The 27,982-nt window shown below is 39.6% G+C and overlaps 2 protein-coding genes across 5 annotated transcripts; one reads left to right on the forward strand and one right to left on the reverse strand.

Moving 5' to 3' along the window:
• The first annotated feature begins 241 nt into the window (after positions 1–241).
• LOC113503362 (muskelin) lies at positions 242–10,938 on the forward strand. Of its 2 annotated transcripts, none has more exons than XM_026885261.1 (15): positions 242–393; positions 605–817; positions 1,465–1,666; positions 2,753–2,945; positions 3,196–3,371; positions 3,773–3,893; positions 4,198–4,384; positions 4,610–4,649; positions 5,020–5,183; positions 5,573–5,711; positions 6,086–6,277; positions 6,695–6,853; positions 7,100–7,357; positions 7,687–7,842; positions 8,158–10,938. In XM_026885261.1, exons 1-15 carry the CDS (start codon positions 314–316, stop codon positions 8,392–8,394), a joined length of 2,517 nt encoding a protein of 838 aa, XP_026741062.1. In that variant the 5' UTR covers positions 242–313; the 3' UTR covers positions 8,395–10,938. The 2 variants fall into 2 exon arrangements, with proteins under 2 accessions (XP_026741062.1, XP_026741071.1); XM_026885270.1 differs by having other exon boundaries at positions 392–456.
• Positions 10,939–11,037: 99 nt separating this feature from the next.
• On the reverse strand, positions 11,038–27,972 carry LOC113503376 (protein bicaudal D). Of its 3 annotated transcripts, XM_026885294.1 has the most exons (12): positions 27,582–27,964; positions 26,289–26,429; positions 20,696–20,920; positions 19,392–19,629; positions 18,922–19,085; positions 17,301–17,444; positions 16,657–16,927; positions 16,382–16,522; positions 15,980–16,159; positions 14,599–14,856; positions 14,137–14,303; positions 11,038–13,907 (listed from the first exon to the last, which is right to left on the reverse strand). In XM_026885294.1, the coding sequence occupies exons 1-12, from the start codon at positions 27,795–27,797 to the stop codon at positions 13,833–13,835; spliced, it is 2,220 nt and encodes a 739-aa protein (XP_026741095.1). In that variant the 5' UTR covers positions 27,798–27,964; the 3' UTR covers positions 11,038–13,832. The 3 variants fall into 3 exon arrangements, with proteins under 3 accessions (XP_026741095.1, XP_026741084.1, XP_026741104.1); XM_026885283.1 differs by lacking the exons at positions 11,038–13,907; positions 14,137–14,303 and adding an exon at positions 15,240–15,827 and having other exon boundaries at positions 14,786–14,856; positions 27,582–27,972; XM_026885303.1 differs by lacking the exons at positions 11,038–13,907; positions 14,137–14,303; positions 26,289–26,429; positions 27,582–27,964 and adding exons at positions 15,240–15,827; positions 24,417–26,256 and having other exon boundaries at positions 14,786–14,856.
• Positions 27,973–27,982: the final 10 nt, after the last annotated feature.

Raw genomic sequence — 27,982 nt, forward strand, 5'->3', positions numbered from 1 at the left:
ACTAATTCGTAATTAGTTGATTACATTTGTTTGATTTGTTTTCCTTTTGTCACAAATTTTAGGAGTTATTGCTCAGTCATTTGAAATTATGCAATAAATCGAACGATTACAATGTTTGGTCGCTAAAATTTCATTATTTGAGACGATATTGAACTATGATTGATTGAAAATCGATAAATGATCGATTGTTTTAAATCAACGGAGTATGGCAAGTATGGCAACATTGTCTGTTTATGTCAAAGTCAATCAGCCGTAGTCCTGAAATAATAACAAAAAATCCATTGCAGCTATTTTGGTATTAAATTACATCAAAATGGATGATAAATATGAAACTGTTAAACTGTGCTACACTATACACAAATATTCAAGTTACTCCGCAAACTATATACCAGAGTACGTGCATGTTTCAGTGTGTTTTGTGGATTTTATATTTTGTTATTCTTGAAAAAAATCCCGGTGTGTGATATTTATTCCTAATTATTGTTAAGAATTTAACTTCATACCGTGTTATTTTTAATTGAAGTTGCGGTTTTGTGTTTTACTTACAATTTACTGAGATAAATCGTGTATAATGTGTTTTTAATTAGGCAATGTAACATTTCAGAAATATCATGGTAAATAACCCAACAGACCAACTATCGCGATGGTTCACAGACAGTACAACGCCTTCACAGTTCATCATGTTGAAATTAAAATCGCCATCTATTGTGGAATCTATAAAATTCGGAAAGTTCCTGAAGTCCCATGTCAGTGACCTTAAGAAATTTCAAATTTTGGGAGGGACGGATGAAAACAACTTATCCTTGTTATTGACTGCGTAAGTAGTAGTTTGACATATTTCTATAATTCCATATTTGTTGCATGTTGTGGTAGGTTGCAGGTTACTGATTGTGAATATGTAAACAAGGTTGTGAACCCCGGCTCCTACTAATAGATTTATATTAATAGATGTCACAGTATCCCTTATCTTGGTACTCAGTGATTGTACTCTCCAAGAAAGCTAGTCAATTACCATATTGTGTAAAACTATATGTACACCATACCTATGTATACATTTTGTTTACATTCTCACAAAAGTTAATATTATTGTCAAATTACAAGTACATATTAGTGTTAAGTTGTAGAAACTGTCCTTTAAAACAAGATTCAAGAATGAATCTTAAATAAAACCTTCAAATATATGAATTTTATCCACCTACATTCTGTACGCCTACTCTAAATACTTGGTATGTGTTCTTAGGGTCACATTATAGTCACCTTTGTAACATGAAGGTCACTTAGAAACTAACTTTATGATTGGTATCTATTAAGTATAATATATTCTGAAAAATAAAATATTTGTTTTGGGTGTTATGCAAATTGCAACCTTATATTTTTTCTTCATTTTTTCACTGAATACTCTATGTAGGTAGATGATCTTGATGTAATGACAAGTGCCAATAATACTAAATGCCTAAATTACAGGGGTCTCAAAAAAGACAGTGCACCTGAGACATTCAGACTTAGATACAGGACCCAGGAGGGCCTGTACCTGCCCGTGCGCTACATTAAAATAGTGCCCCAGCAGTCATGGGGGCCCGCCTACAACTACACCATCTGGTATGTGGAGCTGCAAGGCAAGAACCAGGAGGAGTTCATCAGTAATGCCTTGGAGACCATTAATTTAGTAAGTTATTTGTTTACTACTTAGTACTTTTACCAGAACAGTTAAAAAGAAATGCATACCTACTTATTAATAATGATGGTTATAGTAAACTGGTGTTTCAATGTTAGTTCCGTTGCTATGGTTACAGCTAGACTGAACTTTAGTTTTAGTCTCAAAAATTATTGCAGTAGCAAAAGTTAGATTTTGTTTTCATATCTGTTTTGAATGTTGATTATAAATTATCAGAGTAAACAAGTGTTCTTTGTCTCCATTTCATTAGATACTTAAATAGAAGTAAACAAACTTGGTGTGTTGTAATGTCTTTTTTTTTTTAAACTTTGTTTGAAATAAAATAACTAAAACCCAATGTAAAACAACAATAAAGATTACCAAATCAAATATAACACTTAAATAAATAATAAAATTTGTTTTTTATGCAAGTAACATCATGATTGTTTACCTTTTAAAGTACCTAAAATTGTAAATAAATCTCTACAAATTTATCTAGTACCTAACCAGATGAAGTATATTTAATAGGTCTGGAAAGTAAGGATAAAATTAAGCATAATTTTTCATTCATTTTTTCTTAGTTGTCTTGTACTCCTGTTGGTATATTCAGTGAGAGTATGAATTATTATTATATGTGTAAGTACAAAATAGAATAATATTATGACTTTCTCTACCAGATACATCCTAATAATAATATACATTATCTAAAACATAAATGTTTAATAATCATGCAAGAACAATTACCTCTACATGAACAAAGAATTATTTTTGAAACATCCTTGGGAGGCGAAATGGTTATGCCATCTATAAAGACATAGTTTATCTTCAGAAAAAAAACAAAATAAACATGTCATCTCATACTGCACTAATATGATTATTAGGCTATTTTCGTTAATAATTCATCCATTGAGTAAAATGATTGGAACAAATAGGAAAAGTGTAAGCTAAAATGGTCCCTGATTGCAAGTAGTATCTCCCATTGTATGATCATGTTTATGACTTAACATAGTCACTATCTGAGATAACATCCAGTCATAAATACACCACACTTTATTGTTTGTTGTACAAACACAATAAATAAACAACACGTGTTTTTAGCGTAAGGAAGAAGAGGCGGTGCGTATGTTACTGAAGCATTTGCGTCGGCGTCGCTATAAGGACGCGTTTGAAGCGCTGTCGCGGGAGAGCGGCGTGCGGCTCGAAGGACCCGTCCAAGCCAGGCTGTGGAACGCACTCGTCGAAAATGCCGATTACAAAAAAGCTGAAGAAATATTTGATGAAGCTGTAGCTGGTAGGTTTTTGACTGTTTTATTTTTGTTTAATCTAAATGTTGGTGTAAATAAAACCAATGGTCTTTTCAAATTTAGTGATTTCTTACATATTGATAAAGTGGAATGTTTTTTTTTTATTGAAAATCTATATTACAAGGGGTAACATACAAAAAGATCTATCAAACTACAAAACAGCTGTTCTCTTTTTACAATATATATATTTTTTAATTCTTATTTATAATGATTGAATGATTTCGTTGTGTGCTATAGACGGCGAGCTGGACTGGTACATGTCATGGCAGCCGTACTCGCCGGGCTGGCGGCAGATGTCGGCGTGCTCGGCGCAGGTGGAGGACCGCCTGTGGAGCGGGGAGGCGCCGCCGCCGCCGCCCGCCAGGCAACACGACCTGCTGTGCTCCGACAGGGACCCGAGACCTGACACCGCGGTAATTATGTGCTGACATGGACAGGATTGACAAAATACTCAGCATTATATTGTATCTTATGACTGAGATATTGTAGCTCATATTTGAATGATTAAAAAATTGGAGTACCTTCGTTGGTTTTGCATCTTATGCAATACCAGTGTTAATATTTAACATACCCAGCTGAATAATCTATGTTAAATAACTTAAACTTGCTTATGTTTCATAAATATTGTTTACATTATTATTGTGTCTGTCATCTTAATATCACTCTAGCCAAGTGGTTGAAGTTGAAGTCACTACGTCAAACGTGAGCGTGACGTGCCTCTGGTTGTCTTTGTGCATATGACTTGAATGTAAATTATGCGGACGTCTCTTTTAAAATATACTTTATTCACTGATTCTTAATATTATTTGCCCAGGAGGCGCCTATAAATGGCGTGGACCCTACCGACATATGTGACCCGATCTGCAGCGCCAGCGTGTGCTGCACCAAGCCCGGCCCGCGCGGCGGACACCAGCTGGTCGTCGACTCCACTACTAGTACGTATACTAACTTCTTTTGGAATATTCTACTCTCACTTCTAAGCTTTACTTTGCAGGGATAAAGATAGATGGCGCTAATGAGAAAATGTTTGATATAGGAAAATAAAGTAGGAATAATAGTATTGATTATTGATCGCGTAACAAAGACGAAACAGCGTGTATTTAGAGCTAATATTCTCCAAAGGACTGATTTTTTTTTTCGGTTTGCTTCGAACTCCTAAAATATATTACAAACATATTTATCCACTCCCGGACAAATACCTTCTACATAAATTAACAAGGTACTCCTCTCCTCACGTAGGTACATTATATTTGTTCGGCGGCTGGAACGGCTCTGAGGACCTGGACGACCTGTGGTCCTTCTGCACTACGAGCGAGCGCTGGACGCTGCTGTGTCACCACAGCGGCCTGGTGGGCGGCCCCACGCCCCGCTCCTGCCACAAGATGGTCTTCGACCCAGTGCATCGACGACTATTCACCTTGGGACGGTAAGTTTTATATATTTTTGTAATTTATAACTAAGTTTTTATTGAACTTGAAATTAAATAAAAAATCCTTTCTTTTTGGACCAGTTACATCCATATTGGGTTAGTAAGTAAATATTCTTATATATGTTTTTAATGTTTAGTTACTAGACCGAAATTGTATTCATTTTGATGTAATCTGACATTTTGTACTAAACTTGTTTTTTAATTTTCTGTTATGTTCGACAGGTACCTCGATAATGCTCAGCGGATACCCAGTAATATGAACGTAAGTATTCATTGGAGAGTAATATAAAAACAATTTGTGACAAACACAGTACAGTCTTGACTACATTTGGAAGTAGCAAGTCCATTAATACACCTGTAATATAACGGAAAGTTTACATTGGCCTTCGATATATGGGAATAGGCCTTTGTCTAGGAGTTGGACATTTATATGCTGGTATTATTGCTGCCGGGGCAGCGGGATTATCCCAAAAGAATAACCGTTCCCCTGCTACAAAAGGCAAAGGAAGGAACATCGGAGTATTTTAGTCAGTAACAGTGACTCTGCGTTCAGTTCAACCAAAAGCGAGGGTATTCATTTGATAATCTCCCATCCGAAATTAAAAACCTGGTATTATTGTTAATCATTCAAGAGCGACCTATACATGTACGACGTGCCGTCGGGGGAGTGGACGCTGATCTGCAGCGACACGGCGGCGGCGGGCGGGCCGCGCCTCGTGTTCGACCATCAGATGTGCATCGATGCTGACACGCAGACGATATATGTCTTCGGCGGTCGAGTGTTGCCATCCAATACGTAAGTACACAAAATTGAAAAATTTTGGAAATGATTTTTTTTTTGCCGACGTTTGGACCTGTCGATGCAGATAATACGCGCCAAATGTTGCTCTGATGCTGACCGCTATCCTCACATATGAGGTACCGACATAAAGAGAGAGATTGGTTTTGCACGAGTAAATATGGGGAAATAGCGTAATTTCCCTTGAAAAGGTCTAGAGTTTACCTCCAATGTGGCGATCGATACCAAATCAAGAAAAACCATTTACCACTGGCCTCCCTCCAGCCATTCATCGCGAACGCTTCACAAGCTTATGATTTGGGGCTTTGAAAGTTTCCTATTTTCTTGAATCCCTCATCAGATCTCCTACATACAAGCAATAACCGTGTATATGCTATGTCCTTTAGCGAGGAGGTGGTGAGTCCGCAGTACTCGGGGCTGTACGCGTACTACATCTCGACCAACACGTGGCAGCTGGTGCTCAGCGACAAGCACGAGCTGGACGCGCCGCAGGCGAGGGTCTCGCACTCCATGCTGTTCCATCCTGTAAGCATACACTAACTCGGGTAATCCGTACATTTAGACTTAGTGTAGAAATATGTTATAAAAACAACGAATTATATCGTTGATTCTAAAGACCAGAAAATGTTGTCCTTCGGTACTAAGTTGAATTTATGACACTTTTGTGTTTCCTTTTTTTTTAAACTTAAGTCAGTAAGCTTTTTTTGTTCATAGCCATGTTAAATAGATATTTTAAAGTGACTTGCAATGCAACGAGGTTTTTCTCACTGCTAACTGTCAAACTTTCTTCTAAAAAAGGAGTGTTTTGGGGTAAAATTATATTTATTTGGTTTCAACCAATGAACTAAAAATGATCTTAACTGATGAAAACATTTTTGATAGTCCGTAACCTCCCTCAGATCCAGCGTCGGCTGTACATGTTCGCGGGGCAGCGCAACAAGGAGCACCTGGTGGACCTGTGGTGGTGGGACGTGGGGTCGGGCACGTGCGGGGCCCTCTGCCGGGGCTCGGCCGCGCCGCCGCCGCCCGCCGCCGGCTTCACGCAGCGGGCCACCATCGACCCCGATACTGATGAGCTGTTTGTACTGTCCGTGAGTAGCGCTGCAATTGATATTGGGTCCTATGACTGGGTCTTAAACACAGTTTTTCCTTGTTTTGTTTTTAGTCAGGTTATGGAACACATTATGGAATGTAACCCTTTCACAAACATTCAATTCAATATGTAAAATTGCAAAATAAGTACAATTACTTGAACACATACAAAAAGAACTCGCTCAAATATTTGTAATATGTCCCGTTAAGAAGTTACTAGCGCGATTATCTTTGGTTCTTGTGTGCAGTTTAAAAATGGCATCACATGTTGATAAAACCGAAGACTATCAGTCTTTTCAAAAAATCATCATATTTCCCGTAAAACTTGACGAACATATTGTCCCATTAAACTTTACCACATTAAAACAAAGTTGATTTTACATCATAATATACCTACTTTGTCACGTGTTGTTCAGGGCATGAGTAAAGAGAAGGACAAGCGCGTGTACAACACTCTGTGGGTGTTCTCTCTGCGGCGGCTGACGTGGACCTGCGTGTACCGCAACGACAGCATCGGGCCCAACGAGCCGCGGCCGCGTTTCGCACACCAACTCGTCTACGATCCCGTTAAAAAGGTACGGTTATTTAATGGGATGAGATATTATAGAATGTGCTGTTGAGTATTCGTTTTTGAAGTGAAGAAGTTGTTATGATGGTTGGGTTTACCAGGACATGTGAAAAAAGAAAAGCTTTTGTCTGGCAATACGAGTTTAGATCAAATAAATAGCAATAGTTATATGATTTTATCACTCCATATTTTAAAATACGATATTTTCTTTTAAAGTTACGTACTGGTGTACTAAGTGTTCGTGTATGTTCAGATCCACTACCTATTCGGTGGCAATCCGGGCAACCAGAGCAGTCCGCGCGTGCGGCTGGACGACCTGTGGGCGCTGCGCCTGCGCCGCGCCTCGCTGCCGGGGGCCCGGGCCGCGGCCCGCGCGGCCCTGCGCGAGGCCTGCTACGCGGCCCTCGCGGCCCGGGCCCGGGAGGACCCCGACCCCGCCGCCGCCGCTGCCGCGCTGCACTACCTCAGGAACGACCTGTATAGTGTACTCGATCACACCTGCCCTATACAGGTAGGTGCAGTTATACGAAATAATAGCTACAGGAAAGTTTTTTCCGCAATTTTCTTTCATAGGAAGAGTATTTATAAGCGGTATGGAGTGTGCTAGTCAGGGTGCTTTCCATTGTATTTGCAACATTTAAAAAGTGCTCATGTTCAACATTCCATTTTAACTTAATCTTTTGAAAGGCGCCTTTTGAATTTGACATTACTTTAGGGTGACAGAAAAAAATCTACAGCTTCAAAAGCAAATTAGGTACATGTCCCTTTCTGTTGCGATGCGTCTAGTTGACTACAGCGACGCAAATGACAGTCTATATGAAAGTATGTGTGGTGTCCCAGGTGAGCCGCTTCCAGAAGCTGGCCACGGTCCTGTTCGCGGGCCCGGGCCCCGAGGAGTGCAGCGCGGTGGCCCTGTCCCCGCGCCGCACGCGCGCGCTCGCCCGCCGCCGACACACGCAGCCCGCGCCCGCCGACCTCGCACATGCACTCGCACAGGTATGGGTAACACGGTACTATACGAAAATAAACAAAAAATGTTGCGTTTTTACTAAATATCGAAGTTAACATATCGTAGTGCTAAGACAGAACTGTTAAGTCTAAGGAGGTCGAATGATGTGTGCGTCTTCGACATGAATATAAGCGCTGCGATGTCTCTTCCTCTAGTCTTTTTCCAGTCGGGTCGGGTTGCTATAAGAGAGACAGTGCACCTGCGGTTGCTAACGACAACATTATATCCTGCGCGGTCTAATCTCGGCTCATGACTAGAGAGAATCAATCCGAACGACATTAATCATCAATCTCTATTACCAGGTACTCGGCGCGGACGACAACGCGCCGGAACCAACGCAGCCGTATGAAGAAGTTACGGAGCCCACGCCCGACACGTGGGACGTGGGCCAGGACGACGAGCTGTCGGGCGAGCGCGCGGCCGCCGCCGACTGGGCCGCGCGGGCCAAGCGCATCGCACTCTACGACTCGCTCTGCCAGTTCTTCAGGCCCTCCACGGTCCCGCCCAGCGGAGATATCACCGACCTCGTCACGCTTTAATCAGGTATCATAACGAACGAAACAGGTACAAGTCGTTGAACAAACAGCCAATTTTGTTGATGACGTGGTTTAGCGCCATCTATCGTGACACAGTTAAAAGTTTGAAATTGACAGTAACAGAAAATAAGAGATTTTGTTCAGGAACTTGTTTTGTGACAACTTTGATGTTGTCTACAGTATTGAGAGCATAAGTAATCCGAAGAGTCAGGTTTTCAAAGATATCTTAATTTTTCTAGATATACTTATATATCTTACAAATTTACTCATTGATAATTCAAAAAATATTCCCTTACACATCTTTAAATGCAGTTTGTGCACGAAATCTTATTTAACGGTTAAAATTACACGTTATAACGTCTATGTATATTAATAATTAAAAGTATAAGACAAAATGATCGAAACATTATAGTCACTCACAACTGCACTTATTTTCTTACATAATTAAATTCGCAATTAAAAATTAATATTGTAATACCAATTGAAAGGTATAGTTTTACACTTGTCTTGCAATTTCTTGTTCTTCACATGGTCCTTAGCTGGTACTAAGCCCTTTTCTATACTACTAGCTTAGCTTTCGACATACTATGAACGTTCATGAATTTCTCTATATTTTTCTTGTGTCGTTGTTTTTATATAATACCTGATAAATACTTACGTTACAAATTTAACATAATAATATAATTTGTAATTTGGTATTCACGTATTTAGACGTACGTACACGTAATAACTTCCAAATATAAAAGCGTAAACAGTACTAACTTCAAAAGCCTATCCTTTTCTAATTAGCAACCCCAATTGCGTCTTTAGGGCTGTTAGGGCTAAATTCGTATGTTCTTTATCAAGAGCGTGCGTTCCAAAAGAATTTGCTTCCATCTTCCTATTTCACGTGACAATATTTTGTACCGACAATTACGAAAATGTAATTTATTTTAATTTTTGTTATTTTTTTAATAATGGACATTGTATGAGCATTTTAAGTTGACGGAATATGGTTTTATTTATATTGTTTTTTTTTTATTGCAAGACTGTCATTTGACTTATTTTCTTCCAATAGGTTTTTGTTGTTGGCTCAACATTTAGTCATTCACATTTTCGTTATTGTATATGACAGTAAATTTACCAATAATTTAAGTGGTTAGTCAAGAGCGACTGCGATTCTGCTCGAATTAAAATAAAATTTAAGTCATAATTTTATCAGTCTTGCAAACTTTTGTATATAACGCAGATATTGCCTAAGTGACGGCACTAAGAAGCGTAAGAGGCTGTATCCTTAACATTGTAAATATTAAGAGCTGTGTGGGATGTGTCGGCGCGTACAGCGGTCGCGAACCGAGTCTAGTCAGCGTATCGAGAGCGGAGTTGTGCGCGATACATCGTAGTAACACAGATGTGTGAGTAAGACACAAAAGACATTTATGCATTTCAATAATTTTACATCCACTAAACTTTTAATACAAATTACTAAGAGATGCTATTTTTTTTAGATTGCAAAACAATGCACGTTGAAACGTAAAACATTTAACAAATATAGTCAGCTTCCTAGGTTTAAAGTAAAATGAACGCGTATATTTACAGACTGTGATAAAATTGCTGTAATCGATATATTTAAAACGAGAGCTATATTTGCAAATCGGCTTCGGATATAGATAATGTTGCCAAATTATAGTAATACGGCTAAATATATTTTATTCATTTAATCACGTATTTTTCCATGTAGTTATAAAATTGTATGTGTTTATTTTAGTGTTGTAAATTACGTGAGTCTATTATTGTTATCCTAAATGTGGTAATCATTGTATCTATTAAGCAATTTTGGTTTCAAAATGTAAATGTTTAACGACAAGATGTCTGGTTCTTTGCTCAGTGGCGACCTCTGTATTGCCCAGATGATTCTATTATTATAATCAACGCTATTAACTCTGCTTCATTTTCAATAGATTTGATTAAAGTTGTATATGAATATTGGGGTGGAGTTATTGAAAGATTTTATACCCTTAAAGTATGATTCGAGTCCAGTTTTCATTTTCTCAGTTTGTCCATTCAGTTACGTATTTATAAGTTTCCAAACATCTTGTGGTTTGTTAAAACTCAGTTGTAAACGTTTTAGTATAGTATTTACAAAACAATTTTTTTTACATCAGAAGCAGGTAGAAACCAGACTGGTCATATAGACCATTTTTAAAAAGATATTCGTATCCCAGCGTCTGTAGATGTTAATGCCTGCTTTATTGTAGCTTTTGAGATAATTTAAATTGTCAAGCTCAATGTGTTATATCGATATACTTCCAAATACTCCCGTTGCGGTACAGTCAGCGTTACCTGTATACGGTACGTTGTTACGCTGCCGACTGTACATATACCTAAATACTCGAGTAACTGTAAATATTAGTGTAATACCCGTAATTAAGAGAAATTACTTACGTACGCAAGATACGTCTTGTAAATAATGCATTTTTATTCATGTAAGAATAAATTATTTGTTTTCAATTTGTAACATGAAACATTCTCAGTCTGTATGTACATAAATATGCGTATTAAACCGTTTGGCTTGTTTAATTCCACCTCCTTCGACAAATAACCCTATTGACTATAAGTACAAGTATATAACAAGAACACACAATAAAAGGAATAAAAAGCAACACAAATGTTTTAAATATATCATTTATTATTCTCATACATGATTCAAATCAGTCATTGTGACAACACGGCGTGCCTTACACGGTGAAAATAAATCCGCTCTATCATGATATGTTCCCGGCGGTTCATTACATCTGTCGGTGAATACTCACACAACACCGCATTTATATATCGTAAAAAGCTCGTAGGGTACTGTTGAGATTCCAAAAGACTTGTAATCTGGTTCGATTACTCAAGCAAATAAATAAGTGGCCATCTGTGTAAATAAGTCTGAATTCAGAGTGAACCATCAAAGTGTGCAATATTGAGGAGCGTGGGTCCGGTCCGGCAAGCGCTTGTCACACTACATCAGTACACACGATACGCGAGTCTCAGCGCGGGTCACGGGACTGCGGGCTCGCGGCCGCACCCAGCCTCCAGATAATTGACGTCTTACTCAGCTACAGATTAAAATGAGACCACGTCAAGTGGGAACATTCATGCTTCAGTTGTCCAACACCTAAATCATGTCGCAATACAATAATAAAGTAGCTGGCATTTTATAACAAAAACTCTTTAAATAATAACTCATAATCAATAGTTACTCTATAGTATAACGTAATATCTATGCCTAAGCAAAATAATTATCTAAATGTTAAATGTATAAAGAAAAATATTATTTTTGGTTAATCGCTGTGATCACCACCACCGGCAAGTGGCAGCAGACATCGAGCGATGCCCACCATACAAAAATACTGAATATAATACAGACAAATATATGTATAAGAAACAACCAAAATTTAATTGCACTAATACTTGAACTTGTAATACGTAGAGCCGCGCGTGAAACAGCATCGGCTCTAGCATATAGTCGGTCACAACAAACAACAATACATCTGAATCAAATAAACTATTTCCAAAACATGTCAAGTGAATAAGGCAAACTCAACAGTGTCGTAAAATACAGACATTTTAATGTCGCAATGAATATCTTTTTATAGAAAACATTGCTCTTATAACAAATAGCATATAAAAATATGATCATGTGGATGCTTGCCGGGCGCGCGCCGCCGCCGAGCCAATCATATCGTGGCGGCGGCGCGGCCGGGTGACTAGACATACAATACATAAACGATGTCTGCTGCTAAGCTACCTCATAAACAATAATACTTACAAAGGAAAATACATACTAAAAGCTAACCATCGGTGTAAGTCCATCGTTTAAGTACATGAAGAATGCTCTAATGAAAGCTAGTCAATATATAATTACATCTATAATATAAACAATAAATGCAAGGCGATGGTCCTGCGGGCGACGCGGCTCACAGCCGCCAAGTCGCTCCGCCCTTTGAGCTATGCAACTAATTATGCTACGACAGTTCATATTGCAAATTAATTTCACTACTCGAGAACTGTAACCTCGCTAGATTACCTACTAAGTATACTTGAAGGTTAATGTATCTAGCTCTATCCTAAACCAGTAAAAATACCTACTAGGGCGAGTGCCCTCGCTACATGGAACGGTCCTACTAGCCTAAGGTCACCGAGACGCTAGGGAAGGTCAACGACGATGTCGCCGAGCGGACGCGCCGCCCGGCGGGAAGCTGCCAATATCACATCCGATAACGTAAACAATAAATACGTAACACTTAATAAAATCTTTTTTCTTTTTTGTAAATTTTGTCTTATCAATAGATTCGCCGGCCGACGCCCGTGAGCAAAGATTGAGCAACTAGGACGACTGGTTCGTTACATTTGTTTATATAATAATATTGATTAAATGCTTGAGATACAGAAGTTGATGTGGTGAGTATAGGCTTGTGTAACATCAGAGACGCCGGCCGGCTCATGGACAAGAAATGGACGCGAGTGGCGAGGCCACAGGACGGCACAGTAACACAACCGGGCCGGGCGCGGCGGGCGCGGGCTGCGCCTGCGCACCCGGCCCGCGACAGTCTAACGTCACTAACGAAACATACTGAAACACTACGAGTACAACTAGAACAAGATGGACGAAAGTATTCGGCAGAGGGCCACAACAACACAACAAACGTATCCACTACAGAACAGATTACATAGTCTTTTTGCGCACACAATGGATGGACGTCGACGAATATGTTCTCTTCATTTTAGAAATTTTTAACTGGACGTACTAAATATTCGTATCGAGTAGAGGATTCTATTATTATAATAAGTTTCGAACAATAAATATAATGTATATCATAAAAAATAACGTCGCACTGATTATCGTAACCTCCGTTCAATCACATGAATAAGAAAATGTGCCTTCGACGCACGTGAGCGGGACAGACGACGCGCTACGCATCACGCGAGGAATCTGTTACATCGACTCATGCGCAGGACAGCGTAGTGCGTTGTCTGTTTCAGTGTCATCTGCATATATCGTAATAACGGCGATAAATTCATTTGAGTAATAAAATACACCGATCCTATTACAAAAATACTCGATAAACATCAATTTTACGACGTGCAATACATAGACAGATATATTAAGGAAATTCGATATAAAAACACTCGATCGTCGGTGCGCGGGTGAAGAACTCGAGGGAGGCGCGGCGGCCGAGACCCGGCCGCAGCCCGCGGCTGCTCGCGGTAAAAATCAGTCAACTTTACTATTATTATAACACCACCGCTTAACTACTAGGCCCCCGCCGGCCAATGTCTATGAGTTTACTTGTATAGTTTATAAGTTCGCAGAGTAAGAGCCTCTGGTCGCGGGCCTGCACAGAGCGGCGCGCTCACTTGTGCGCCAGCAGCGCGCGCAGGGCGGCGGCGGCGGCCTTGAGCGCGCACACGAGCCGCTAGAAGTCGCGGCCGCGCGCGCGCCCCGCCGCGCCCGCCTTCGGGACGCGGCGCGTGCGCATCTCGCGGTCCACCTGCACCGACCATAATTACATTCAATAAAGTTTATTCCATATAAATTAACCTCCTTAAAAATATGTTAATATTTTTTTATTTCCTTGTTAAATACAGCATTCTTAGTAATCAGGTCAGGTCTTAAATTTTTAGAAAAAGCAGTTTACCCATCTGGTATGGAACCCTCAAAATGGCCAAAATATATTATAACGACTTTATCTAATAGTAATAAGGTTGGTTATATCTTACCTCGAGCTCCTCGAGCCGCTGCGTGAGCGCCAGTTTCTGCTGCACGGCGAGCCGCAGCAGCTGGTTGAGCGTCTTCTTCTCATCCTCGGCGCCGGCCAGCGCCTGCGTCAGCTCGTCCACCTGCGTCACGTACTCCTCGCAGCGGGCCGCGAACATCGCACGCAAACCTGTACCACGAGACACACGTTACCAAAACACAATAATATACGACACAAGGCAGGGTACTACCTGTATAAACCTAAGCAGGTAAAGTATAAAATAACTATATAAAACTACGATGTGAAGGCACTGGGAGTTGAGGCCTTAGAATATAACTGAAACGACTCGTCCCTCCAAAAACATGATGGGTACACAATCGTGGGACATGGTTTACTATCGACATCCTTAGGCAATTTTATTACGAGAACAATCAAAATGAAATCGTGTCCTCTTTTAAGGCCAATAAAGCTAGTCATGACTTACTGGAGAAGGTGGCAGCGTCCTCCTTGAGCAGGCGCAGCTCGTTCCTGAGCTTGAGCATGGTCTCGGTGACGATGGTCTTCTCCGTCTCGTACTTGGACTTGAGGTTGGCGAGGGCCACCTCCGCCGTGTTCTTGTTCGACTTGAGAACGGTACGGAGTGTCGCGATCTGTTCCCGCTTGGTCGACAACAGGGACTTCAGTTTGATCACTTGTTCCTGTAGCTCCGCCAGCTCGGCGCCGCGTTCTTCTGTCTCCATTACTGAAAATAATGTATTCGTTATTATATGTGTTTAAATGTGAATGTAAATGAAGATTAAAATCAACCTTACTGATTTACAGTAAGATTGGTGTTAAAGACAGTGTCTATTGAACAAAATAATATATATACAATTTTCTGATTTACGATCTAGTCAAATATGAATGGAGCGATCTTTTTATAAAAATATCTACTTGAAAAATACCTTTTATGAAAATACTGAAATTGGTCAGTCATAAAGTTTTCTATGGACAAAATATATTGTAAAAGTAGATTCTAACAGGTTTTCAATGAAATCTAAAATTACTTTTACAATCTATAAACACAACGTCAGAAACTACGAACTAAACTACAAATAAAAACCCGCTGTGAACATTTACAAAAACCTTTATATTGACATCCATATGTGAGCAGTAGGCATCATATAATGTACTGCAGCATCATGACACAGGTGACGAGACTAGTCCTCAGGGAGGTCTTGATGCCGGTAGGCAAGTACCCGCTGTCCCTCTCCCTAGGCAAGTTCTGACAGTACACACTCCTACCATTCAACATGGAAGACCTCCACATGGAATGCAAGTTCAGCGGACCACCGATATTCCCCGGTATCGAATTCCCGGAATAACGAAATGTGCTTGTGCTTGGGATTGGTATGAGGGAATTTTTCTTTTGCATGTCGTTCTTATTCCATTTCTCTATGAGAAATTGGTCAGTGGTCTTTGCGCTGGACTCGACATCTGGTTTAGGAAATTTCCCCATATTTTCGAAGTAATGCGCTATTTCTTTGACGCTTCTAGTGGGGTAGGTATTAGTTTTATTCGCTTCGATATCTAGAGATTGCAGGTGACTGAACAGATTGTGCAGTTTCCGCTTCGTATCGGCTATTTTGAGTTTGCAATTGTTTTGCTCTTTGAGTTTCTTTATGGGAGTGTAGTAAGGAATCCGGGATTTAGGATGGTAATCGTTGTGGGAACCTGAGGAGTGGAATAAGAAGATGATAAATTGATCATGCACTTTGGAGGTTCGACGATATATTTAAGTGTTGCGGGAAACAGGATCAGGGGGCATGCTTGTGTTGTGTTCACAGTATCCGGCGTACCGTCTGTGTGTGTGTGTGTGTACGTACCGGGCTGGTGCCTGTGCCGCGAGTCGAGCGCGGTGTCGAGCGCGGCCCGCAGGTGTGTGAGCTGGTCCAGCAGCGTGTCGGCCGAGCGCGCCACGCCGGCCGCGGCCCGCAGCCCCTCCAGCTCTCCGGCCGCCAGCGCCAGCGCCTCCGCCTCCGCTCCGCGACCCTCCGCACCAGACACTGTCGACAAAATATACACTTGATCATTTTCTACAAAAATAAACAATAACATAATTTTTATTCAGCCCAACTTGATGAAATTTTTATGGGACCAAATGATAGCTATTTCAAGTTAAATAAGAATAGCATATCCAGTTCATGCAATCGTAGAAGTTCTGAGGTAAAAAACGTTAAAAAATAAAACAAAGTCGATTGAAAACGTTAAAATAAACAAGACATTACCGTCGTTCTGTCCGGCGTGCTCGAGCAGCACGCGCTCAGGCTGCGTGCCGTTGACTGCGCACACGTGGTGGTAGATCTGCGCCAGCGTCTCCGCCGCCGATAGCAGCGCAGGCGCCGCTGTCGATAGCGCGCGACCCGCTCCTGGAGAAAATAATGGTACATCAAGACTTAGCTAATCGTATCTTATTAGCATTAACTAACAAGACGCTAGGTAAGGATTGTTAGATTTTATATAATATTTTAACATGAAACTTTTCTTTATTCGTGTGTCGTACCTCCGGCGAGCGTGCGCAGCAGGTCCGCGTCGGCCTGCAGCGCGGCGCAGCGCACCTCGGCCTCGGCCACGCGGTCGGCCAGCTGCGCCAGCGCGGCGCGCTGCGTGGCGGCGGCCGAGCCGCCCGCGCCCGCCTCGGGCACGCCGGCGCCCGCCTGCAGCTCGCCCAGCAGCGCGCCCAGCCCGCCCAGCTCGCCGCCCGACACGCGCCACCACGTCAGCCACTTGGCCGCCCGCGCCGACACGCTGCCCGACTCCAGCTTCTCTTCCTCCTGCGAAAATCCATTAGAATTTTTAATTAGCGTAAAAGCATACATAGTTCAAATACCAATATGGTTATGTATTGCAAGTTTTTTTTTACATTGCATTCATTAGGACACATAAAAAACTACGATAAGTGAGATTTCCAATTCCTTTTTTCTTGACCCAATACGAACAGATTACAAAATCAGTTAATCTGATCGTTTTCATGGACTTTGAGTGCTGGTAGCTGGTTACTGGTGGTGGGCATCCTTTTCCGTACGTAGGATCCAAGTTGGCCCATTGTGCGTCGGTTGGATTTGGGAGGCTGTCAGTCCAGCCATCCCAACCAGTTTGTGCTGATTGTACATAACAGACGTAGGTGTGTTGTCGGTGTGTACTGACCAGCGGCGCGCAGTCGGAGTGCAGCGCGGAGAGCGCGGACACGCGCGAGGCGGCGCGCGTGAGGCCGGTGCGCAGCAGCGCGGCCGCCGCGCTCTCGCTTTCCGCCGTCACCTGCGCCGCGCGCATCGACGCCTGCAGCTGCACCTGTAGCACGACACATGCCAACCCTTCATATATAGAGGCATACCACTTAAGAAAGATGTTATACTTTAAGACGCATGAACTAACTTCTATAACCACTTCCTTTCAAGCTATAGGCATTAAAAAGAATGTAATGAGAGAGTAATCTAAAATTTTAATAAGATATTATGAACAATTATTAAATATCCTGTGTACATCTTCTATATTCATGCCATACAATCATATTTTAGTTCTGTTTGATTCTGCCACAGAAAATGAAGAAAGGTCATAACATTTTATCAAATATACTGCTTCTTAATTTAACTAATTTAAAAACTTTCCTTTACAAAAAGTGGTCATAAAAACTACAGTACAATTACAAAAAGCACATCTAATTTCGACGTAAAGTAACCGTTGAAAAAATCGAATGTTCAGGCAATCTGTAGTGAGTAATCTTCAATAACAAAATAAAAAGTAATTTCACAGAAGCAGTGCGGTCACGGTCTATAATTTAATTAGGCTAAAACCGCGATCGTGTTTCCGCAAACAAAAGCCTGGCTGAAGATATTTATAGCTGACATTGAACGGTATCAAGGTCACAACGACGATACTTTAAGCTTAACATGAGATAAGTCAGTTTGCAATTAGTTCAAACAGGACTTTTATCGTGAATCTTCTCAATCGTAAAAGTTAAGCTAGGTTTTTAGATAAAATAGTGACCAAATTAATTGTTTCGCTAATTATTTTATTCTGCTTCCATGTGGCCCGGGACAAAGAATGGTACGATTTACCTGTGGGGCGAATGATCCGATGAAATAGTTTCTATACCCCAAATAAATTCGAAATGTAAACTATTTATACTAAGCTTGGTGTTGCAACACAATTTTCATTTCATTCGTGTCCACTGAAATTCGTGGGATTTCGTCTTGTTATCTAATTATAATGTCACTCCCAAACCGCGAGAAGCATTCCAGGTAATCATATTAAGTGATGAGTATCCGGCAGAGGTCAAACTAATTCCAATGCAAGGGTAAAGAAGAGGATGAGTCGTCATTTTAAATATTAATAAATTAGACAGACAAACATTGCATACTAAATTAGAAGGAATGGTATAAAGTAAAAGCTTTTGGTTAGCAATAATAAAGAGTTATTTTTGTCAATCCCTCCCGACTTAGTTTTCTATATAACTATGTTGAGTTTTCTCTTATAGATTCTAGTATTGCACTGCCAACTTTCTAATGTCACTAACAAAATATATAATCTGAGGAAATAAATATTTAAGAATACACAGAGAAAATATTTACATTTGTAACTGGACAAATAGTCACACTCGCACATGGCTATCTGCTCCGATGGTTGTGGTGGACGATAACCGGAGAACTAACTTACTTTGTTTGTATTTTTTGGGAAAAAGTACCTCACACAAATAATATTAGCAGTACTTTAAAACAGTAGCAAATGCAACATGATGTAATAAAAATAAATAAACTGAAAGACTTACATTTTCATTATGCGCTTGTTCGAGCTGCTTCTCAAGTCTAGAGATCTCGTGTAGATGCACTTCGGAGAAGAGGTCGGCGTGGTGGTCACCCATCGCGTTCGCGAGCTCGGCGGACGACGAGCCGCCCGGCTCGCCCTCGTCCTCCGTGCCGTCTTCTGGCATACCTAGCCAAACGAGAGTGATGTTAGAAATATTCGTCTCGTATATGAATCAAGTCTGGTGGAAATGTTGTAACAAATAACTGGGCGTTTCGGATTTGACAGATTAAGGGAAAGGATGGTACTATTGACACGAAAACAAGGTGAAACAAGAAGTTTGCATGGCTTGTTCACCAGCTGCATTCGTACAAAACTATAAACGCTAGCCACCTGCAGTAAATAACTATACAAGAAGATATCTAAGTATATTAAATTAAATAAAAAGTTTGCAATTTTTTATCTTGAATGGTCAGATAGGTTTAGTTAACAAACCTCGTATACTGTACGCCAGGTTGGTGATATTGTATGCGGCTTCCCTGCTGAGATGGGCGTCGAGCTCCTTCTTAGCGGCGAACTTGGCCTCTCTCTCGGCCTGCAGCGCCTCGAGCGCCTCCGCCAGCTGCCGCTCGGCGATGCGGCGGAGAGCTGCCGTCTCCTCGGCCATCGCACGAGCATTCTCCGCTTCCTCACGTAATTGTCTGACTTCATGTTTGAGACCTTCGAATTCAACCTGTGATATGAAATGTACATGTTAAGTATGCCCAAAGTCCAAAGATCTGCACTTTGAAATTCCTACAACTCGCCAATGCTGCAGTCGGTGTGGCAAAATGCTACGGACGCATCATCTTTAGAATCTCCGTTCCATAGTATCGGCTCGAAAAAAAAAAGAAGTTTACCAAGTAAATATAAGTTACTATTAATATTTAAAATTTAAAAGTCATATGATTATTCATAGTTAGATTAGTCATAGTCATATAATTATTATTACCTGAGGTAGAACATTAAAATTACTTCCTTCTTATCTAGGGCCTATCTATATAAGCTCGTAAAATTACCATAAAAAAGTATTGTCGAAACACTTTCCCAGATACGTAAATCACAACCTGCACGAATACTAACCCCAATCTATCCCTAAGCCTAATAACGCAAACGTGTTCATTGGCACAGCAACAACGGCCGGAACGCCAATACATACTTTACGATCAAATTGTCAAACTATTTGGAAAATGGTCCCATAAGTTCCAGATACGATTTAGCATGGAGATATATTTGCCAATCAATTAGGCAGCGCTCGGCTCTGCGAGTAACGGTGGGCACGGCTCCAAACGTACGATATTTAAAGGGTAAGCAGGCTATGGATGGCTTCACTACTAGTTTACTAAATATTTTGGAGTTAGTAAACGCGATTACTATAATTACACAGAAAGTTTAAAGACTTTAAAGTTTAAAGTTCATAGAAATAAAGTTACGTCGGGACCATTGAAAATCTGACGCTTTTGGAAAAGAAATGACAATAGAAATCTCAATTTAAAATTAAAGGAGTAAATAGATAAATGTGCTAAATGATAAAAAAAGGTACTTTACAAACTCCAGCAAGAAAGTAACGTTATGAGTAGAAATAGTTTCCTGTGAGGAACTTTTTATTTTGCTAAGGTTGGGGAATCCTCATGGACACTTAGGCACTCTCTCAGGGGAGGAAATGGGTAGTGTCAGACTTTCACTGACTAAGCCTAAACCGCCTTGCTACGTCATCCGCGTTTTTGTGTAGGTGTATAGCAATGCATTGCAATACATACCTGTGAGGACCTGAGCGCGGACACTTGCTTCTGTAGCGATATATTCTCGTCCTCGAGGTCCCCGATGTCGACGAGCAGCCTCTGTTCCCGCTGTCTCGCCTCGCGCAGCTCCGCCCTCAAGGCCACCCGCTCAGACTCCCGCGTGGCCTTGTCCTGGCCCAGCTCTGAACTCTCCGCCAGCAAGCGATCCCTTTCGCTCACCACACGATCTAATTCGTGACGTAACTGCAAACGAAAAATCAATCAAATATTATAATATTTTTTTGCTTATCTGGTCGTTAACTTAGAATTATTTATTTTTGTTACACAGAGGAGACACCGTTTCTCCACAATTTTAAGGAAACTTTGAATTAAATTCAATAATTAATTTAAGACCTATGATAAATCAAAATTCCGCCAAGTTACTGATAAGGACTACTACAACAAGCTGCTCGCTAACCTTCATTAGTTGAAAAAGCACCGGGAGAAGACCTATTTCTTAATTATGCTAACACTATTTTACATAAATGCTAAGCTATAATTGGCGACTGTATAGAGCCATATCATATTATAATTTACTAAGATTTTATTGTACGCATCAGTAAACATTAATAAAATAAAATACAAAGCTTAAGCGATTTTTCAAGAGGTCTCTATGTTAATCATAATAAATCAACTGGTAAACAATCTCAATATAAAGGTGTTCGAAGTGTGATAAAGCGTTCCATGAAACAGGCTACGTGTATACGATCTATCGTCACGGTGTTTTCATTTATGGCGTGATAAACACGGCGTATTGCTTACACGCGATGTGCAGAACCACTGCTATGATTATTCAAACGTAATTTATTAACTTCAGATTTATTAGTCGGATATGTTCTCTTTATCTATGTCAATTAGTTAGTTCCCAAACCAGGTAGTAAGATTTTTCTTTTACTCAAATGCTTCATTGCACATCATTTAATTTAAAATCTAAATATAATAATTATATATAAATATCTTTATGTTTTCAAACAAAGTGTATTGTATTATATTGGGTAAATATAGAACGTTATCAAAGCGCACATTCATGAAAGGTAAAAAAACAAAGTTCCTCTCGACATCATATCGCGTCGCTATAATTATTTTCGGAATTCCTCCCGACCCTTGCTCGCGTTGTTCCGACAAAGCTTAGCAATAATTAAACACGACCCTAAATAATAAAAGGCCATTTGGCCCGCCGCGCGCCGCTCGGTTTGAGTTAAACAAGAGATTTCAGGAATAGAAATCTGATATTCTGGAATCAACGGTTTTTTAACTCCGAACTGTTCCCGCGTCTCCGGGGGTGATTAAAAATAAATGGGCACGTTTTATCACGGAGAGCATCGGGCGTAATTACCGATCAGGCTAATGAGAGTGCCGTTTTATCGTGCCCAGTCGCTGAACATCTCAGCGGGCTTACGTTAATACTTTTTTATTTAAATGTACTTTCTTTCTACTAATTCATTGATATGTCGTTGAGCATGACCCCAGCCATTACAGGGTAAATGCTTTACTTTATTGTGTATAGGGGCTTATAGTATCCTAAATGTCGGACAGATTTTGGAGTTAATTATAAATCATATTTTTACTATATACGGAATTAATATGATACAAGAAGTGTAATGGATCAGCAAGTCTTATATGTATCCCTTTCCAATATGTATAAAATGGGCAAAGCTATCGGTTTTTCAGCCTACCGTTCTCTACCTATCCACCCACCAAACAGAACAAGCACTTAGCCGACGAGCCTAGCCTATTTTGCAAATACGAGTGGCGAGCCGGGAGCGGCCGGTCGTAAATTGTAACGCGGTCAGCCCTCACCTAGGTCAATACGCGACGGAAACTCACTTAACGAACATCAAACAGTTTGCATATTAAATTATTCCCTTGGTGAATACTGCTGCTGTAACTTTGGTCCCGAGAGCAGAGCATAGCGATTCTAATAAGCGGTGAATAAGGAATTCTTTGAATTTTGATGTAATGGTGGTATGATCTGTTGTCGGTGGTCTGTGTATAAATATTTTGGCAGGTTTTGCGAGATGAATTTTGTTCGTGTATTTATATTAGCAATTATGCTTATAAGTTTTTGTATTCTAATATGGGCTGTATAATAGAAGAGATTTTAAGAACAGTAAGTATTTACACTGAACTGATAAAGCACAGAAAGAAACACTGCTCGGATGACGAATTATACAATAGGATGTTTTATTGTACATCGTCTAGCGATATTATACAATAGGATGACATGTATCTACCTCTAACATTTTACTATTCATTGACAAAATTGTATAAGGCTTGAAAAAACAAAGGCATTTGTTAACCTCAACTTTTTACATTCTTAAATATTACTTCGTTCTTGACTTGAATATATCACATGCGATTCTACGTCACATAAGATTCTAGAAACTGATTCATTATACATATTATAGACGTATTTAGTCATCATTTCATTTCTGTACAAAGATCAACGCAGCCGTGGATTTTGTAAGAGCGGCTTGCTGTTCCGTGGGTGGTAGTATTAAGCGACTATTATTGGCAAATAAATACGCAAGATTGAATATATTTTCATAAAGAGGACATGTTAAGAAATATTAATATGTGGAAATTGCACCTAATATGAGGGGGCAAAAAATGGGGTTTTCAAATGTGTCATTCATCATCATTAGCTTTGAATAACCCTCTGCTGGGCATAGGCTTCTCTTTGTTTATACCTTTCTCCTCAATCTTTTGCCCTTTGCGTCCATCCTAAATGAGTCGTTACTAGTAATAGATTTTGCAAAATGTCAACATGCTTTAAAGAGAGGATGTATCCCGTCTTGGACAATTCCATATAGTTAAAGCAAATGAGAGAATAATTTAAAGTGCAGGCACATAAATAGGTGTTCAAAGATATTATGCGCTGTGAGTCAGGCATTGTAAACGAATTCGTTACAGTGATAACAGAATCGACCTACAGCCGCCAGCCACACTTACGCATACTTGTGGCTGAGGCCAACATGTTTAGTGTGTGGGGTTATTTAATGCGCTTATTACACTTAGCTTTATTGAGTCTCTTAATTCAGAAGCCTGGGTGTAGCTACCACAGCATGGAATTAAGACTGAGTGCGATTGCGTCTGCCTAAATCCGGGAGCTACTGAATTATGAAGAGTAAATTAAGGGAATTGGGCATTCCATTACTCACATTAGGATATGCAGTAATAGGGGCGTGTCCAAATGCAGTCTGACACCCGCATGATTAAGTTATTATCATACAGTGTAGGAATTGTCCAACAGGCCCAACATTAAAGAAATCTGTTGATTTAACTTTCCTTTTACATGTTTATAAGGAGCCAAATAGAGACATGAAAATCAATAACAATAAGCTATTCGAAACTACTACCAACTAATAAATAACCAAGTAATAGCTTTGACAATAATTCCCGACGGGGTATTATCACACAAATAGAGGCGGCATAAAAGACCCGCGTTTTCAATGAATTCATTAATAATTTATGTGCGAAACATAAAGTTCGAAACGGGACAACTTTATGCCGATAAACCTATAAATGGAGATTAAATCTAGCCGTATTTGTCTCGCTGGCGGGCTGCCAGCTACTTAACGAGGGTCAACAATATTCCATTATTAGTGTAAACAGCCCGTTGACGAGAAACACGAGTAACGTGCAGCGACCTCCCCTTAGCTCCCGTCCCACGAATAAACATCAAATAATAACACAATACCTCGCCTGCTTCATTCATTTTTCAGTGTCGCCGGAAATTTGCACAAACTAAAACATATTTACGCACACACTTGGCACACACACTAAATATTCCGCATAATTTAAGACACTAGTGCACAGAACGTGCGTGCATTGCTAAAAATCTACACACCATTGAGTAATGCGTGAATACGATGAATCAAGGCCGGGCAAATAAAAATGTATTTCTGGATCAGTGTTATGGATTCCCGACGGCTGCGCTTACGCCATGCGGGGCATTACATCACGGCCGGTAGAGGTCTAGTCGGAGCGCGCCTCTAGCGCCTGCTGTGCTCGTTCCGGAGCTGATTAATCCTAGTTAGCGATATATTTCACGTTAAATATTATCGTAACTGAATATGCAGTGTTGACTGATGTCGGAGTGTGTTGGGTAGGGGCGTCTCGCGCGCACTGCTCCGAGGGTCCGCGGGTGATTCACGCCAATTGCTCCCATTTCATTAACCGAGCGTAGGCATGTTGTCAGATGTGTCTCGGGAAAAATTGTTTATTAAGATAATGAGAAGCTTGTCGCTCTTCAAAATTTAAAGTGTGTGTTGACATCATCGCCATGGTGTTAGTGAGTGTACGCGTGAACGGTCTGTCACCAGCTATTAATTTGAGCGGCATTTCTAAATTCAGCTCTCGAGTTTCCTCTTATCAGTCGTTGCGAATCAGGCGCACTATCAGTTATACGTTTTAATTTGCGAATGTACCTGTTGGCTTCGTCATGGCGTCCTACGTAATATACTTAGCCGATCTAAAGATATAATAAATTATTACCTATCTAATCAAATGGCGGAAAGCAACAATTGACAATTAAAAGACGACATTGTTCCCGACGTGTGTCATTCTTCTGTTTTATTTCATCTACCAATTGCAACCATTTAGCCACCGGAACACATACAATTTACATGGTTTAAAACACCCTTTTTAAGCTCTCAACTGTTCATACTAAACTCTAAGTTATGATTTTTCTTTCAGTTTAGTTGGTGTCATAAATTATAACTGCAGATAGACTATTCAATACACAAGGAAAAACAATTCAATGTCTATATATATATATAATTATCCTGTAGCTATTAATGACCACGAAAGACATAAAACAATAATTAATTTCCGAGTTTAAACCGCGGGCTGGTTTTACATTCTATGTTAAAAATCAAACAGTAATTGTAATAACAAAATTGTTGATTTGAAACGTTTTTTTTTTTGCAAATGCAATAGTCATTCAGCCTGATGGGGAAAAAGATTGTTGTTTTAAATCGACAGGTTCTTCGGACCCTATTGTGTGTCCTACTGTCCCTTTTATTATTTTCGGGGTGAAAAGGTAATGTGGTTAACCCACGTTGAGGAGATGTCGAACATGTACTATCCGGTTTCATAAATAAATAAATTTAAGTCTGTCTAGACTACGGGCGCACGACCGCTCCTGCGTTACGTGTGCTATTCTGGCGATTTTGGTAGTGACCCAAAGTCAAATATTATTCGACCTGATCATCAACGCAGGAAAAGTAGAAGTTCTATAATAGTAATCAAGGCATCTGTTTTTATTTACCATTCATTACCATTTTACAGCATTTCACTGTATTCAGAATTTTGTTGTCTCATTTGCATCTTACTATCTAAAGCTGTTGTGAGTACTTTCATCAAAATATTTAAAACCACCAAAAAGGTCTCTTCTTACAGATTTAAACCTTTTAGGTGCATTTGGTATTTTTTTTATCTTTATTAATGTTTAAAGGGATTTTATCCACATGGATACATCAACCCCATTGTACCTTATACAAGATTCACAATTCAAATATGTAAATGATTTGGTATTTTAATTAATTAAGTAACCAAGTTCATTATTTACCTGTTTGCTTTCACTCTCCAGCTCCAGGATCTGGAGTGTGAGCGAGCTCTCCATGGCCGCAGACTCGTTGAGGAGAGCATTTTCTTGTTCTATACCACTTCTTGTAGTTACTTTTTGTGTTGTGTCTAGTTTCATAAGAGCCTGGGAACAATGTATAGTAGTTAGAATTATGTCAATAAAGTGTATAATGGGAATGATGGGAAAACAATGAGTTAGTGTCAATTGTATAGATAGACATACAGTTATGAATCACTGTTCTGTCTATGGATGTTTTTTATCCTTAGAATATAATAGAAAATACTCAATCAGACCTTTACAAACTAATATACTTTTAAGATTTTAAGATAAGCTATATATAATACAAGACAATGGACTAAGTAGTATTTAAGTATTTTCACAGATAAGTGAAATTTTAAATTTTAATTTAAAATGATTTATATCTCATCTTAAAACTTTTTTTTCAAAACCAGTACTGATTTTGAAAAATATTTAAGATGTGATTTGTAATATCATGGTTTAATAATCGAAACAGTAGTGATAACAGAGTTAATAACTAATTTCCTTATTCTAATTATTTATAGTTTTATCCTCATTTAAATTCAGCAATTAAAAATCAAACTATGTTTATGAAAACAAAAATAAAAAAATACAATATGAAATATTTCCATTAATTGGATGTGTATTGTTTAAGTTGGTCTTTTAATTTTTTTATAAATATGAACATAAAAGTACACATTTGTATAATTATAGAAATTTTATTTTAACTATAGTTACTCTAGTTGGAATCACATTAACATTTAAGGAGAATACTTTTATGTTAATAATTGCAAAGGAAAGTTTCAGAAACTTTTGAACTATTTTTTTTAACTTTCTAGGACTATCATATTTACCTTCAGAATTTTAGATAGTATGTCCTAAGGAAACGAGTTTAGTTATGGATAGCTCTAAGAAGTGGATACAAATTTCTACAATATTTGAGAAAAGTAAAATTAAGAAAGTTTTTATTTATTGAACCTTTGCTTATAAGTTAGCTAAAGTTTTTTAAATAATCTATATTGTAATATTATGCACAAATATGTTTAGATCATTGAGCATTTTAATCAGAGAGATGAGTTAAAGTATGAAAGAACTGTTATAGTGTATGTAGGTTATACTAATAATTTCCACTTGTGACTTTTGAAAGTAGTGCATAATATGAATTGTAGAAAGACGGATTAAAATGCCCGTTTCGGCACGTTTTAATGTACCCATTAATGCATGAAGAGTGAAATGAGCAGAATGTAGGCCACTAACCTCTTGTGTGATATCCAGCTCGTGCTTGGTGTTCTCGTACAGGCTCTCCAGGTCGTCGCATCGCTGCTGCAGGGCGCTCTTCTCCTCGAGCAGCACCAGCCCCAGCTGCGCCGACTGGATCTTCTCGCTGCTGGCTTGGTCGAGCTCGCGGCCAAGCCTCTCGATCTCAGCCTTCAGCTCCGCGATCGATAAATCGCTTTGAGCCGCGGCTGCCATCGTGTGACAGTTAAACGGCTAGATATTCTATCTTCATAAACAAAGTAAATAATCTCAGAAAAACAACTATATAAAACGTGTAAAATCAATTGTTTCTACATTCTCTCAAAGGTAAAACGTCTTGACAGCTCATTTCAGTGTTGTCAACACTATTGTTTGACTCGTAGTCGAACACAGACAGCATA

The sequence above is a fragment of the Trichoplusia ni genome, chromosome 2, assembly GCF_003590095.1.
Source record: "Trichoplusia ni isolate ovarian cell line Hi5 chromosome 2, tn1, whole genome shotgun sequence".
NCBI classification, from domain to species: Eukaryota; Metazoa; Arthropoda; class Insecta; order Lepidoptera; family Noctuidae; genus Trichoplusia; species Trichoplusia ni.